Genomic DNA, 14,150 nt, shown 5'->3' with positions numbered 1-14,150 from the left:
AATCATGATGGATAATTAACTGAATATGAGCTCAGCAGGCACTTTTCTGGCTTAGGGGATGAACACACTCTTTGAAAGCATAAGCAAGGAACTAACATATTAGTTATTAGTTAACAGGGCATATTAACTGTTGAGTATATGATTAATCTGGCAGGAAAAAAAGCAGTGCAATATTCAATATACAAAAGTTTGAACAGGACAAATTGAAGCAGAGAGGAAACTGGTGGTTTTGACATAGAGAGTAACTGTCAGCAAATGTACATTAAGTCAAATGGGCTTTTCCATATCTAGTTATAATCATACACTGCCTTTATTAGAATTTATTCTCTGCATGATGGATTGGAATAGAAGTAAAGATTTGTTTTCTATATGTTCTGCTTAATAATGAAATGGATTTAAATATTGTTTTAAAAAAACAGAGAAAAAATAATAAAAGAAATCTGCTAATCGACTTTAATGAAGATGGAAACCACATTTACTGGTCTTGACTCAAGTCTTCAATGGAATCTGTATCCATTTCCCATCCCTTGGGACTGGACTTCTCAACTTTCATCCTTTGAAGACCTTTAAAAAATTTCAAGAACTAATTAACATTAATAAATAATAAAATTAACTAATTAACTGATGTGAGTAGACCAGACTGATAGCATTTTGTAACGGCACAGACAAAAAATCTGATTTTGTGCACATAGCTTACGAAAAATTTCATTTTGGTGCAAATCCATTGCAGTCTCATTGGCTTCAGAGTAGTTGCTCCTAATTTCCCAAGGCACAAGACCCCCTGTATTTTATTTTCTTTTTCAGGAAGAAAACAAAACACAGATTTTCAAAGTACATTAATGGTCAGAAAAATAGCATATGTGCCAACTATTTGAACACTGTGCTCCTGAGTTTTTTTCTGAGACAATGTAATGCTGCATGTACAAGCATTAGGTCATATACATTGAAATGCAGAGTTGGAATGTTGAGTGTCCTATTGAACCCGCCTAACCAGCCATCTAGGATTTTGGAGTCTTATCCAAGTTAGTTCTCTAGGTACCCTCTATAGAAAGAGGTCAGCACCTTTGCTAGGGGTGATTCTTTTCATCCTATCATATGTGGGATAGACAAGCCTGTGGAATATTCTGATCTTTCTCCATAGAATAAAAACCTAGGAATATTTTCTAGACAGCTTGCAGTAGATCAGCTCATTAATACCCATAAAATAGTACTACTTAACAGTACTCAAAGCTTTGAGCAGATGGGATTCAATAGGTTTGGGACTGGTTAAAAGAACAGAGTCTGAGCAAAAAATTAATGACATGAGGTTGAACAGGAGAAGTAAATGTCTGCAATACTCACTTTTTGGCATCCTCACTTCAACTGGATTCTCAAGCTTCCACCAAAGTTGGAGTTGGAGTTGGATAGGTAGTGCAAATCATGTTAGAAAATTAAATTGAGAAGCAGACAATTAACAGTGGAATGTCAGAGTAATAATGTACAAGTGCTAATGGCTTCTGATGTATGAACACCACCACAAAAAGTAGAAAACACTTGTGCTTACCTCATATATAGGAAGAAACGCAAATACTGAACCAGCCTCTTTGCATACAAACTCAAAAGTTTCCAAAGGTTGGATCTGACCAAGGGAAGCCAAAGTCAGTGCATTACTAGCTGAAGACCAAAGGTGATGAAGACATTCTTACTACAACTGCAAGAGAGGTTTTTTATTCCCACGACTTTTAAGGGTTAAGCCAGGTTAAGATGGAGGAGCTCTACTGATATGCAGTTAGAGTTGTAGAAAGTGTATGTAATGAAATCTAACTCTCCTGGTTTCTGATTTCATGGGAACCCTGAAAGAACTATTGGATGTAACCAGGGATTCACTGTCATTCTAGTATTTTCACACATCCTTCAAGCAAACTTAAGATATTTAGGTTTTCTGTTAAAGCAGAGGAAAATTCTAGAGGTTTCTTTACACTTTTAAACCAGTGAATCAGTTTGTGCTACCTTCTAAACTGAAATTTGAAAATGTGAAAAATGAGAATGAAAACCACAGACATTTCTTAGATCCCTCTGTTTATGCATTTTTGTTCTAGCTTATCCACTGAATGAGAAAGATACGTAGGGTTGTTTATAGATAATTTTAAAGTGAGAAATAAAACTGTATTTCCTATACTTTGCACAGAACATAAATTTGTCATATATATTAGCTACCTTTTCAGGAGCCAAAGCTTTGAAAAACTTGAAGCCCCGATGTCCAGCCTTTTCTGAAACTGAAGGTGATCTGGTCAGTGACTTCCACCTGTGCATACGAGACAGAAGAAGTCTGAAATTCCTATCAAAATGACAGTTATGAATGCAATATTCTTATCTGGCTCTAAAATGAAACTATTTTGAGCTATAAATGATTTCATATATCTTCAAAATATATTTTTCTTAGGACCTTCATAGGTCTTAATAAAAAGGTCATGGAGTGCTTCACTAACACTTTGTCAATCCAGGTACTGGCTGTCACCTGTAGAAGTCAGGAAATCTTAACATAAACACCATTTACAACAGTCATGTGCTAACTCACTGTCTGATAATGGCTTTTCAGCACTTCTTTAAGTTCTCACTAGAACACCTAAATGTGACTTTCGTAACAAAGGTGTCCTCTGCTCATATGTCTGGTGTCCAAATTTAGTCATGAGAAGAAATTATCCAGAGTGTCTGTTAGTGCAGATTAACCGTTGCCTTTGTGATCAGAAAAATAAGCCAGGTCACACAAGCTAAGGAACAGAGAGAAACTGAGACTATTCCTCTATATAGGTCTATCTGCTGGCATTTTTCAATAGATCTCCTGAGATGCTTGTTTAAACTGCAAGCACCTATGCTGCTTAGATGGGTTTGTGCCTTTTCAGGTATGTGCACATTTGGGCAGTATTTTCCCACAGCTTTCTCCTGGAAAAGCTGGCTACTCACTGTGGTGCTGTATTTATCCATTGCTGCTCTTATTAAACGCATGCCTTCCACATTGTTCCCCCCCTGCCCCTGCCCCTAGCCCTGGCCACTCCCTCCAGTTCTCCCTATTGGTTCCAGTACCCCAACTCCACCCATGTATCGCCCCTGTGCCCTGAGAAAGCCCCCTGCTGCCCGACTACAAGGTCTTTCTGCCTCTGGGAATCAGCTTTTCACCATGCAATAAAAGCTCCTCTGAGGTCCATATGGAGGGACCCTTCTTGCCTCCTTTACTGTCACTGTGTTGCAGGGCTGACAGCTGGCCTGAACAGGAGTGTCCGGAAGGATTACGGGAGAGCGGAACTGCTGCTCTGTCCTAAGCAGCCCCGCTGCTCTTTCCGGGAAGGCTGTGGCTTGCTAAACCAAACAAGGCAATGCAACAACTCATGGCTTGGCTGGGTGCTGGGTAAAAAATGACTGGATGGCCAGGCTCAGAGAGTGGTGATGAATGGAGTTAAATCCAGCTGGCAACTAGCCACAAATGGTGTTCTCAAGGGCTTAGTGTTGGGGCCAGTTCTGTTTAATATCTTTACTGATGATCTGCATGAGGAGATTGAGTGCACCCTCAGTAAATTTGCATATCACAGCAAGTTGGATGGGAACGTTGACCTGCTGGACAGTGGGAAATCTCTGCAGAGGGATCTGGACAGGCTGGACCAATGGGTTGAGACCAATGATATGAGGTCCAGCAAGATGAAGTGCCAGGTCCTGCCCTTGGGTCACAACAACTCCCTGGTAGCGCTACAGGCTGGGGACAGCACGGCTGGAAAGCTCTCTTGTGGAAAAGGACCTGGTGGTGCTGGTTGACAGTGGCTGAACATGAGCCAGCCTGTGCCCAGGTGGCCAAGAAGGCCAATAGTACATAGTCACTAACTCCGTTGGTTAGAGCATGGTGCTCACAATGCTAAAGTTGTGGGCTTGATCCCCATACAGGTCATTCACTTGAGAATTGGACTCAATGATCCTTGTGGGTCTCTTCCAACTCAGAATATTCTGTGATATTCAATCTGTGATATACAAATAGTGTGGCCAGCAGAACTAGGGGTGATTGTCCCCCTACACTTGGCACTGGTAAGGCCACACCTCAAGTGCTGTGTCCAGTTCTTTGATCTGCTGAAACGTTGGTCATGCATGGGAACAGGCTGCCCAGGGAGGTGGTGGAGTCACTGTTACTAAAGTATTCAAAAGGCGTCTGGATGTAGCACTTGGGGCATATGGCTTAGCAGTGAATATGGTGGTCCTTGGTTAATGGTTGGACTCGATGATCTCAGAAATATTTTCCAACCTTAAGGATTCTATGATTCCATGAATATATATCTGTTAATAACACTTACAATATGAGTTGTTGAGATCCTAAAATGTTATCTTAGTGCTGAATACTGTATGAGTTATCCAATAACCAAATTTTACTAGCATCACAAAGATAAGTGACTTGTCCCAAGACAATTGTCTGCATCCTGAGAACAAAGCCTAGCATCCATAAGTAACACAGCCTTTTGGACGATGGTTGGCTAGCTCTCCTTTACACTCTTTGGTACAGTTAATCCAGAGGAACCAAGTCACTCTTAAGGTGACAGCACACAGAGTATGTAGAATAGTAAGACTGAAACTTTCTATTGCATAGCATGTGGCTGCTTTTTTTCCCCAGTTCTCTACACAATTAAGCATTTCTAATTTTCTTGCTCTTTGTCTGTTTAGTTAATGTGTTTAAATGTATCATAGCCATTCTCCTTTACTGAAATATTTGAAGAATCCTCAAAAAGTAGTAACAGTTTGAAATAGGCATGTAATTTACGGAAAGTTTCTTTCATGTTAGCTGAATTAATGATATTTGGTTCCAGAGGTTTCAAACTAGCTGCTGACTATTCCAAAGAACTGCAGGGGTTAGTCCTTCAAACACAGCCAAGCACTTCTCTGTATTGATGAGTTACTCTTCTGACTGCAGTGACACTACTCATATTAGTAAGAACTCCATGGAATAATAATTACTAGCAGGATACCAAATTAAATGGGGTAACAGTAAAGCACCTTAGAGATTTTCCATTGTCCCAAAGTGCTTTGGTTGAAAGGCAGCCTAAGAAGGGACATGGTATATGAAAACTTACCACTAAAGAATGCATGACTTTTTAAGCCCTGAAGTAATTTTTTTTACAGATCTGGATTCCTTTGTTACTTAAGACACTGTGTGCATCTCCTCTGAAGATGCCTTGTTCAATATTTATGTTCACTTGTTCAATCCACTAATTAATGAACCAGAGAGTTCCAGGACTAGAAATATGACTTAAACTAAAGGGCCAAGGCTCTCTGACTTGACTTGTAACTAACCAACCCATACCCCTTGAGAACTCTACCTAGAAGAGTTCAACACTGCTATTGAACACACATTTATGCCAGCTTCAGAATGCCATGATCTGCGAATCCGTTACCCATGTATGTGAACGTATCCATAAAGTACCAGCAAATTTAAGATGACCATTTCTTAAACTGAAAGATTAAATTTGGTTTATTCTTCTAGAAGGATTTGTGTTTTGGTTGAAACGATTCACATTAAGCTTTTTCAATTAATTTTTGGAGATCCCAGAAACATAGCAACTTTTGGAATTTGAAAGATAACACGCTGCTAACCTGAACAGCATATATAATATACCACCTCTAATGAGGCTCAAATCTGAGACAAGTATCTAGTCATCACTATTACTGAGTTCAAACCTTGAACATCACCTAATCTTGACTGTTGCCAAGTCATAAAAATGAAAAGATTTATCCATTCTGGGTCAAAAAAATCTTTAAAAAAGATTTTTCTGAATAACACATAGTACTGATTTTTTTCTGATCTTCAGATGAAAGGTGTTTTTAAAGCATATTTTCAAACTTGTTCCCCCAGTCATACATGTGTGTAAATGTATGAGATCTTACTTGTCTCTGTCCAGCATGAGAGGATATTTAACCTTCTTCTTTTCCATATGTTTGCTCTCTGCTTTAATTATGGCAGGAAAGTTATTAACATCAGAAGGCAAAATCAACCGACTGGTATCTGATAATTCAAACTTCCTGGCTTGTCCAAAGTAACCAAAATAGTATCCAGTCATGGCATGCCAAAGCCTACAGACATAGTAGAAGCAGTGCCAAAAGACAAAAAAGAAAAATGGATATTTTTAGAAGTGGAACAGCAGTGAGACAATATCTGTATATTATCAAATTCTGCAGCACTGTTCTAGAGTTCAGTGTGCTAGTCAAAAAAAAATCAATGAGATTGTTTTTATAATTTAAATAATTTGAGAATAAAAGATTCAGAAGGTTGTTGTAGAAAACAGAAAACACACAGTTCATGTTTGTATTTATGAAACTGAGGAGTAAATGTACCAAAGTCCTGAATTGTTCCTGCAGTAAAGTGCTGCCACCAGAGCAGGATCTACATGAAATTTCTTCGTTGATACTTCCAGAAAACCAAAAGAAACCCCTTCAAATGTACTTGTTAGCCAAGAAGGAATTATAGTTGTCTATGAAGTATCTCCAAGCTTCCATGGTCTAATTGCATACACATTGATTAGGTGCCATGCTTAAAATCCATGTCAATTTAACAAGCATTGAAAGCTAAAATAGGATTAGAACAGGAGGTAATTTTTAAAATGATGTAGCCATGCATTCCAAAGTAAAGCAATGGCTGAAAGAAAAGGACAGTCTGCAAAGGATCTGACTTCCTGAGAAGTGTTATATTAAAACCAGTTCTTTTGGGTGCAGAACAGAAATTGCACCCAGTGTTTTATTTTATTTAAGTTCTAGCCTATATACAAGTGCAGCAAGAAAAGGAACTTTCAAGACAGCTCAACGGATTTGCCATAGCAGTTAGTCATTTTATACCTGACTGAACCATCAGTGGATGCTGTCACTACCACATTTTTCTCCTCTTCAATAAGTAAGTCAACCACTTCAGTAGCATGTGCCCTCCAGCAGAGCTCCTCCCTTATTTCCTGAGGGAAAAAAGGCAACATAACCACATTTGAGGCAGTTCTGTATCCCACCATGGTTGCTATCTTAGTGGATTTATCTGCATGTCTTTCTGAAAATTCGAAGAGGTGAAAAAATAATCCCTCCATGAAACAGCCTGCAAATGGCATATGGTAGAAACACCACTCAGGGGACATGGATATGTTAATTCTTAACATAACTTCTTTGAACACAATGAAATAATGCTGACACCATTTTACTTATGTTTTTCATTTTTTTTTTCACAGCATCAAGTTATTATTTCAAGCACAAAACATGATCTTTATATGCAGAAAACATTTTTATCCCTGTAGAGCTCTGAATTATTTTTTTTTCTGTTTTTCTGGGTTTACTGTTCAAGTTAAGAAGATCTGAGAGATATTTCCTTACATTTTTTTTATTTTGTGAATCTTCTAAGAATGAGGCAATGTTCCAGCGAATAATATGTCCCTCTGTTTAAGAAAGGAGAAAGCAAAACATCAGTAAGTTTCACTAGCGCTACACCTTCACTTGTTGCTGCCATTTATTCTCAGTAGACACTGGGCAGAATGAAGCAGAGAACACAGGTCAGTTAGTTTACAGTGAATATAACTATCTTATTGTCAAGCACAGAGTAGAAATAATGGACTGTTCATTAATACGCAAAGAAACACATATGCTAGTTGTGAGCAGTGTGTCATTAACTGGATAGCTTTGAAATGGAAGTAAGGTCAAGTTTTTCTTTAAATTATATGAATGAAAAATAAGAGTCATCTTGTCAAGACAATGTCTATTGCACAGCTGAGGTACGAGAGCTTCCTGGGGATTACACTGGTTTTCAATCCTGGTAAAATGGACAAATTTTAATTAATTGCATACATAATGAATGCTTAATGTTTTACAACCTTTTAGTATGCTCATGTGGAAATAGAATCAAAGAACCACTTTCCTTATGACCCACAACTGCTCTGTTTCCTGCCTAGGCTCCCTCTTTCCGGATGAAGTTGCCTCTTATTTCTCATTTCTACTACAAGACAGAGGAATATTTTGTGTAATTCCAACTTTCATACAAGTCACATCTGATTTCTAGGACTGTACATTTGCAAGCAAGGGAGGAGGTGGGAAGAGAAGCTGACCTTTTACTAGCAAGGAAAAATCTGTAGTGGGAAAAGGTAATTGGTCGCAGCACTGCAGATAAAAGAGAAGAGTGTGGAAAGCATGAAAAGCAAATACACAGTGACACAAACACAAAAAGGCAAAGGGAGAGTATCAAATAAATAGGCAGTAGGGTGGGTACTTTTCCACAATTAAAATCCTGTTCACTGCATTCTGCCTTTTTGAACTCGTTTACTCATTTGAATCAGAGAGGAGTGGAAACTCCTCCTCATTTTCAGTATAAAAGTCAAACTATTGCTGAATTTTTAAACAAATGGGGAAAAAAGTCCCTTGCTCCATCCAATTTCTGACAACATAAGAGTAGGAAGCTGGCAGAAAACAGTTATGATATGTATTTTAAAAGAAAAGTGACACATAATGCCAGACACAGAGATGGAAAATTGCCAGGGTGATTCTAAAGGTTTGAAGAAGAATCAGACAGCAGAAAAACTTCTGAACATTCTGCCAAAGGAAAGCCAGATTTCATGTAAAATTAGAAGTCTAGCAATGAGCTGCTAGCAAAAACAAGTACTTTTCCTATATAGCAGTGTACTGCTGGCGCTATTACTGTGCACTCCATATCAGTGTTCGAATCACAACTCTTGGTACAGCCCAAGCTACAATTTTTTATGTAGTATTATTACCATGGAACTGAAATTTTTGCTTGTTCTTAGCAGGAATCTTTGCCCTTGGGATTATTATAATAATTTAGATGGAAAGTATATGCAGGGCATGTGAATGAAGAAAATTTTAATGTCTTTATGAAAAAAATTCTACTGATAACACTGTAACACTAAGCTTTAATATACCATCCTTTTATAAAACAGAACACCTTTTATAATTATTTAATTATAGCTTTAATGGAAAAAATCCGGCAGCACTTGGATCTTTGTTTCCACATTCCTGGCACATTTACAGCATGATATTTTCTTGTCCTACTGACTGTTCTGAACAGGATGACTAACATGTTTACTTACCTTTACTGCCTGCCAAGAGAATTTTAGTGAAGATGTCTGTACACAGCGCTGTCAGAGGACCTGAGGGATGTTCCGAAAATGGCAAAAGTTCTTTCATTAAGTTTCCCTAAAACAAACAAACAAAACCCTCACATTTGTCTTATAATACCTACATTAAAAATATTAATTCATCAGAATTTGAGTGCCATTGATTTTATCTATTCAACATTACTGAGCTCATATCCATTCAGAAGGCTGCTAAGAAAGTAAATTCCTAAATCTACCAAATGATGAAGATAGCTGTGGTGCATTCTCCTGGACTGCTGTCTCTTGTACATCAAAAGAACAAGCTATTTAATTCTTCAGGCAAGTCAGACTAGTTGTACATACCCCTACTTCACCACTTACCCCTCATTTGCCATGGAATAACATCAGTATGCCCCTCATTTGCTATTGAAATGTTTTTTGCTGCAAATGGGCCCATGATGTCTCCTTCACCAATCTGTTCTATTTTTCAAGTAGACTTTCTCCATTATTGCCTCTTCAGGATTGGGAAGACGTGAGGGAGAACATCTCTCTGATAAGGAGATTCTTATTTTGTCATCCATGTAATGATGACGACAATCATTTCAGTGATGACACCACTGGCATATGAACTTAGAGATTCCTATGGGAATCTAAGCACACTAATATATCAACTATGAAGAAAACAAAACCCAACAAAACTCACACCTACTATACTTGGATACATTTACCATCATTTTCAATTTTTGCATAAAGCATCTGCAAGGTTACCTCATATTTCTGAAAAATTCTTCCCATGACTTGCTCTAGCTGGGATTCATCTTAAAGCCTTACACGGCTGACCTGTTATGATCACTGTCTGCCACAATGACCAATATTACCAATCAACCAATCATATCATGGTACTTTCCCTTCTTGCTGCATTTGCTTTGTGTATCTTATTTAGAGTAACATCTTTTCTGGAAAAGAGTCTTACAGATCTGAGGGGATATGACAAATAAGCCTTTGTCATTCAGTTGCATGACTGGCTTTTCACGTCCCTAACAGTTGTAGAATTATGTGTTAGGACACTATTCTCTCCTAGTTTGTAACCCTACTAGCGCTAGCTGGCTTGTACAATTTTCCAGACATATTTATCCTCTTCTGAGAGTAGGACACTCTGCCTTGCCTATCATCCCTCCTTAGAAGGTAAATGTTGTGGGTGAAAAATCAAATTCTAGACTTTAACATAAATTCAGAGTCAGTTTGTTATAATAATTTCAAATTGTGTTTCTTTGTTTTCCACTTGACATTAAGCCCTGCTACAGTTACTAAAGCAAAACTAATTTGTGTCCATGGAAGAAACTGATAACCAAAAGATGCAATAAATATCTGCTGCTGCAATTGCTAGTTAAAGAGCAAAATCCCAAAGATTAGTGGAATTATCTTCTCAGTGGTCCAGTCCCTTCCCAAAGAGCTGGCTACCTGAATACTCCATAGGCGGATACAGCTACTTGCATGAGCAGAAGCAAGGAGAGGTGATTGTCCTGCTTTAGCCTTCAACAACTGTACATTCATCTTCACATTTGGGGTGTTCTTACGGCTAGTTGTTTCTTCTGCTTTGGAACACAAATGATCATGTATTTTCTCAAAAGGTTTTAGTATTGCTTTTCAATGCACAGAAATTACATAACACTAGAAAAAGAATTAAATTTGAAAATAAAGCCCATCAACAAGATGGCATTACTCTAAAAACATTAGAGGTATGGATAAAGACAACTGAAAAGAAATTGGAACAATCTTCATTATGTTATCTAAACCAGCAGAAACTATTGCTCTGTGATGTAGGGGAACCTTATTTAGAAGAGACATAGATTTTACAGAAACTGCAAGCACAAGTGAGAGTGGAGGAGGAGTGCAGGATAGTGGTCATCAGGACAGCTACCAGGCAGATGTGCAGCCTCTGCATGAGGCTTCTAGAGATAAGAATGAATTCAGCAATGAAATTTAATAACTAAATGAAACTTAACAATTATGGAATCATAGATTTCTATATTTCTCCAGTTGAAAACTCTTGCTAAATGCAAGGTGGTGGTCACAGAGAATCTTTTTGAGTTTCTGCTGCGACTTTTCCAGAGCTGGGGATGCTGGCAGGTCCCATGAAAGTCCATGAATAGATATTCAGTGGATGCAAGACCTAACATGAGTGTCTATTTCATTGGGCAGCTACAAGGCTTAGGAGTATTCTGATTCTAGGGCATGCTTTCTTTCCCAAATAAGTTGATTTTAAATCCACATTGCAGATGATCAAATTTCTTATTATTGGGAAACTCCGCTTTCCAGAATTTAAGCAGAGGATTTCTAAGGGATTCAGAAGAACCTAGAGGATTTACTTCTTGCAAACTCACCAACTCATTTGCACAGCTTTAACTCTTAAGCACTAGGCTCTCTCTTGATTATGATTTTTTAAGGACATATACTATAATAAAGACTTTTCTTTCTAAAATTTCACCTAGTTCTGAAGCTTTTGTCTGTGAGGCCATTTACTGATGCTTGAGTCAAGTTGTCTCTTGCTATATTATTTCAATAATTCATTGCTTGAATATTTATATAGAAGAAAAGTGTGTAGAGTTGACATTCTCAAACTCTGAAAGTGTTATCATGTCTACTTGGAGAAAAAAGCAGTTAAGGTCTTGCACATCCTGCCCCCTGGCCTGGCTTTTAGGAAATAACTGCAAATCAGGAGGGAGCAGAAGATGATGAGATCTGTCATCCACATACCAAGGGCATCCCAATTATTCTGAATACAGTTTGCCACACAAAACGACAAACTCAGTTTCTACAATAATCTGGGCAGAACTCATGGAGCAACATCAAAAAGAATGAAAAACATCTTTTCATACCTGTTTTTATTTCAGTATTAATTTCATCACTTTCCACATTTTCCTAAAAGCAAGGAATAAAATGTAAGAGAATTAGGAAGTGGAATTTGGGTGTAACTAGAGAACAGTTTACTAGTTGAAATTATTTGAAGAACTTATTTTTTTAGTTGGAGTATTCAAATATTCCCCCAATTTCCACTCAGTATAAACAAGAAACACTTTTTTTGAAGAGAATCAAAATAACAGATGAACAAATCACAAATGAAATTAATGGGAATTCAGGAGCATGTTAAATGTAAATTTGGCTGAATAGGCTTAATTTCTTAAGACAAGCAAAGTCAATCACAATCATGTGACTGTAACCTAGATTTCTTTGAGTTTCATTCAGAACATGCATATAGTCTTTTACTGCCTTGAGCAAAAATTAATGACGTGTATAAAAACATATATAAATAAATAAATATATATTATATAATACATATATAAACATTTACTCATGTCTGCATTTTCAGTAAGAGAATTTTCACAATCCCTCATTTGTCCCTTGCCACATAGGCTTCTAAGGATCCCCAAGGCCAACAGTAACCAGTATACTGATGTCAAAAATTGCCAAGTCAAATAAGGCAGGGAAAACTCTGCAGCCACAAATGTTTGAGGTATCTCAGAAGAGGAGAAGTCACTTCAATAATATCCTGCACACTGAAATGTAAGGCTTGACGTATGGGACTTTCAGGGATCTTTTTAAAAGCTGCAAATCACTTTCTATTTGTTATTTAATGAGGACACAGCACAGTGTATTGGATACTTTAGTTTGCAGATGGCAGTTAAGCCAGTGTCTGCTTGGGAATCTATCCAAATGCCAGTTCTGCTGAAACAACATGCTGGTAAGAATCTGAGAGTTAGCAGGATTTTCCTCTTTTTGCCTACTTACTTTATGTTGTTCTGCAAGTATGGCATGTCCTTCTGGCATAGAAGAGCAAAAAAGTGTCACAAAACCCGTAATGCTATCCTTAGCAAAAATACACAGATTGATACACTGGCACACTGATGGTAAAAAACCCAAAACTTTCCTTTGAAACAATGTATCCAAGAGAGTGTGGCTGCAATGTAGACGTGGTTCTGCTTTTATTCAAGTACTTCATGATTTGTGTATTTTACCTTCCCTCTTGAATACTTCTATACCCCCATTTGAATGCCCGAATTGCTAGTGATAAACATCTGACAAACACTTCGATAATCAGCTATTCCATGTGTCACAGAGCCAGCTGACTTACAGTGTATTCTTATTTCACCACCTCAGACAGTTTAATGACGTTAAACAAAGATAATTTCTTCATAATTCTTGATATTTAGTTTTGTGGATGGTATTATGGAGGGATTTTAATAAGCTACAGTATTTTAAAACCAAAATGAAAAAGAAAACAGAAATTTGTTTTGAATGCTACCAAATCCATCAAACCACCATACCTACCTCACGTAAGTCCAAAGAACTTCTCTTGTGCTCTGGAATGGCACTGGCATCACTCCTCCCAGTAGCAGTAGAGGATAGGGAACTTCTTTTCCTGTGTGAAAGAAATTATTGAAGATCACTGACATTCAAGAATATACCATTTGATATCTGGAAATCAACATCACCCAGCATTAAAAAACACAATAAAATAGTACTTGAATTGATTAGACTGATTAGACTAAGGGTTATTGGTTTTATACATATTTTTCTAGTAACTAGGCAATATTTGCATATCACACAGCCAAGCTCTCCTGGCAGGAATTTTGAGCAAATGAAATCCATAGTAAATGAAAAGTAACATTGGTATTCATCATTAAGGCATGAAAGGGAAAAATTACCTGCATGCCAATGGCTTGTTCCCTTTCATTTTACACAGTACTTTCTCTGCAAATAGTTTTCAATTAATTATAGAAACTTATTTTCAATTTGTTATGAAAACTCTCAATAATGAGGTTTTGTGGAAGAAAATAAGGAAAGAAAATGGATGTGATCTTCAATGACTTTGTTTCTGAGTCAAGAAAAGTTCTGACTGTGCTAATAAGTGGTTCTTGCCACATAACTCACACCAAAGTCACATCTGCTCTGTTTTTGGCAAGCGTATTTGAATAACTGGAATAGTTAGAAGGTATGCAGCTGGGGTAGTCCACTTAAATTTGGCAGGTGGCCATAACTTTGAAATTTTCAGTGTTTGATTTCACA

General features: G+C 37.5%; 1 protein-coding gene across 1 annotated transcript in view; it reads right to left on the bottom strand.

The window, feature by feature from the left end:
• Window positions 1-475: 475 nt before the first annotated feature.
• The window catches only part of WDR64 (WD repeat domain 64), a gene marked incomplete at both ends in the record, with an annotated part of 62,414 nt that continues 48,739 nt past the window's right edge, over window positions 476-14,150 (bottom strand). Inside the window, 11 exons of the mRNA XM_082276742.1 lie at window positions 476-564; window positions 1,342-1,375; window positions 1,544-1,618; window positions 2,197-2,284; window positions 5,896-6,081; window positions 6,841-6,950; window positions 7,357-7,418; window positions 9,078-9,183; window positions 10,545-10,678; window positions 11,963-12,005; window positions 13,413-13,503. Of these exons, the coding sequence (XP_082132868.1) occupies window positions 476-564; window positions 1,342-1,375; window positions 1,544-1,618; window positions 2,197-2,284; window positions 5,896-6,081; window positions 6,841-6,950; window positions 7,357-7,418; window positions 9,078-9,183; window positions 10,545-10,678; window positions 11,963-12,005; window positions 13,413-13,503 (1,018 nt within the window). The remainder of the gene's footprint in view (window positions 565-1,341; window positions 1,376-1,543; window positions 1,619-2,196; window positions 2,285-5,895; window positions 6,082-6,840; window positions 6,951-7,356; window positions 7,419-9,077; window positions 9,184-10,544; window positions 10,679-11,962; window positions 12,006-13,412; window positions 13,504-14,150) is intronic.

Source organism: Coloeus monedula (genome assembly GCF_965178545.1).
Source record: "Coloeus monedula genome assembly, chromosome: 2".
Lineage (NCBI taxonomy): Eukaryota > Metazoa > Chordata > Aves > Passeriformes > Corvidae > Coloeus > Coloeus monedula.
Note: the sequence above shows the minus strand (reverse complement) of the source record. Positions and strands in the feature narration are given on the sequence as shown.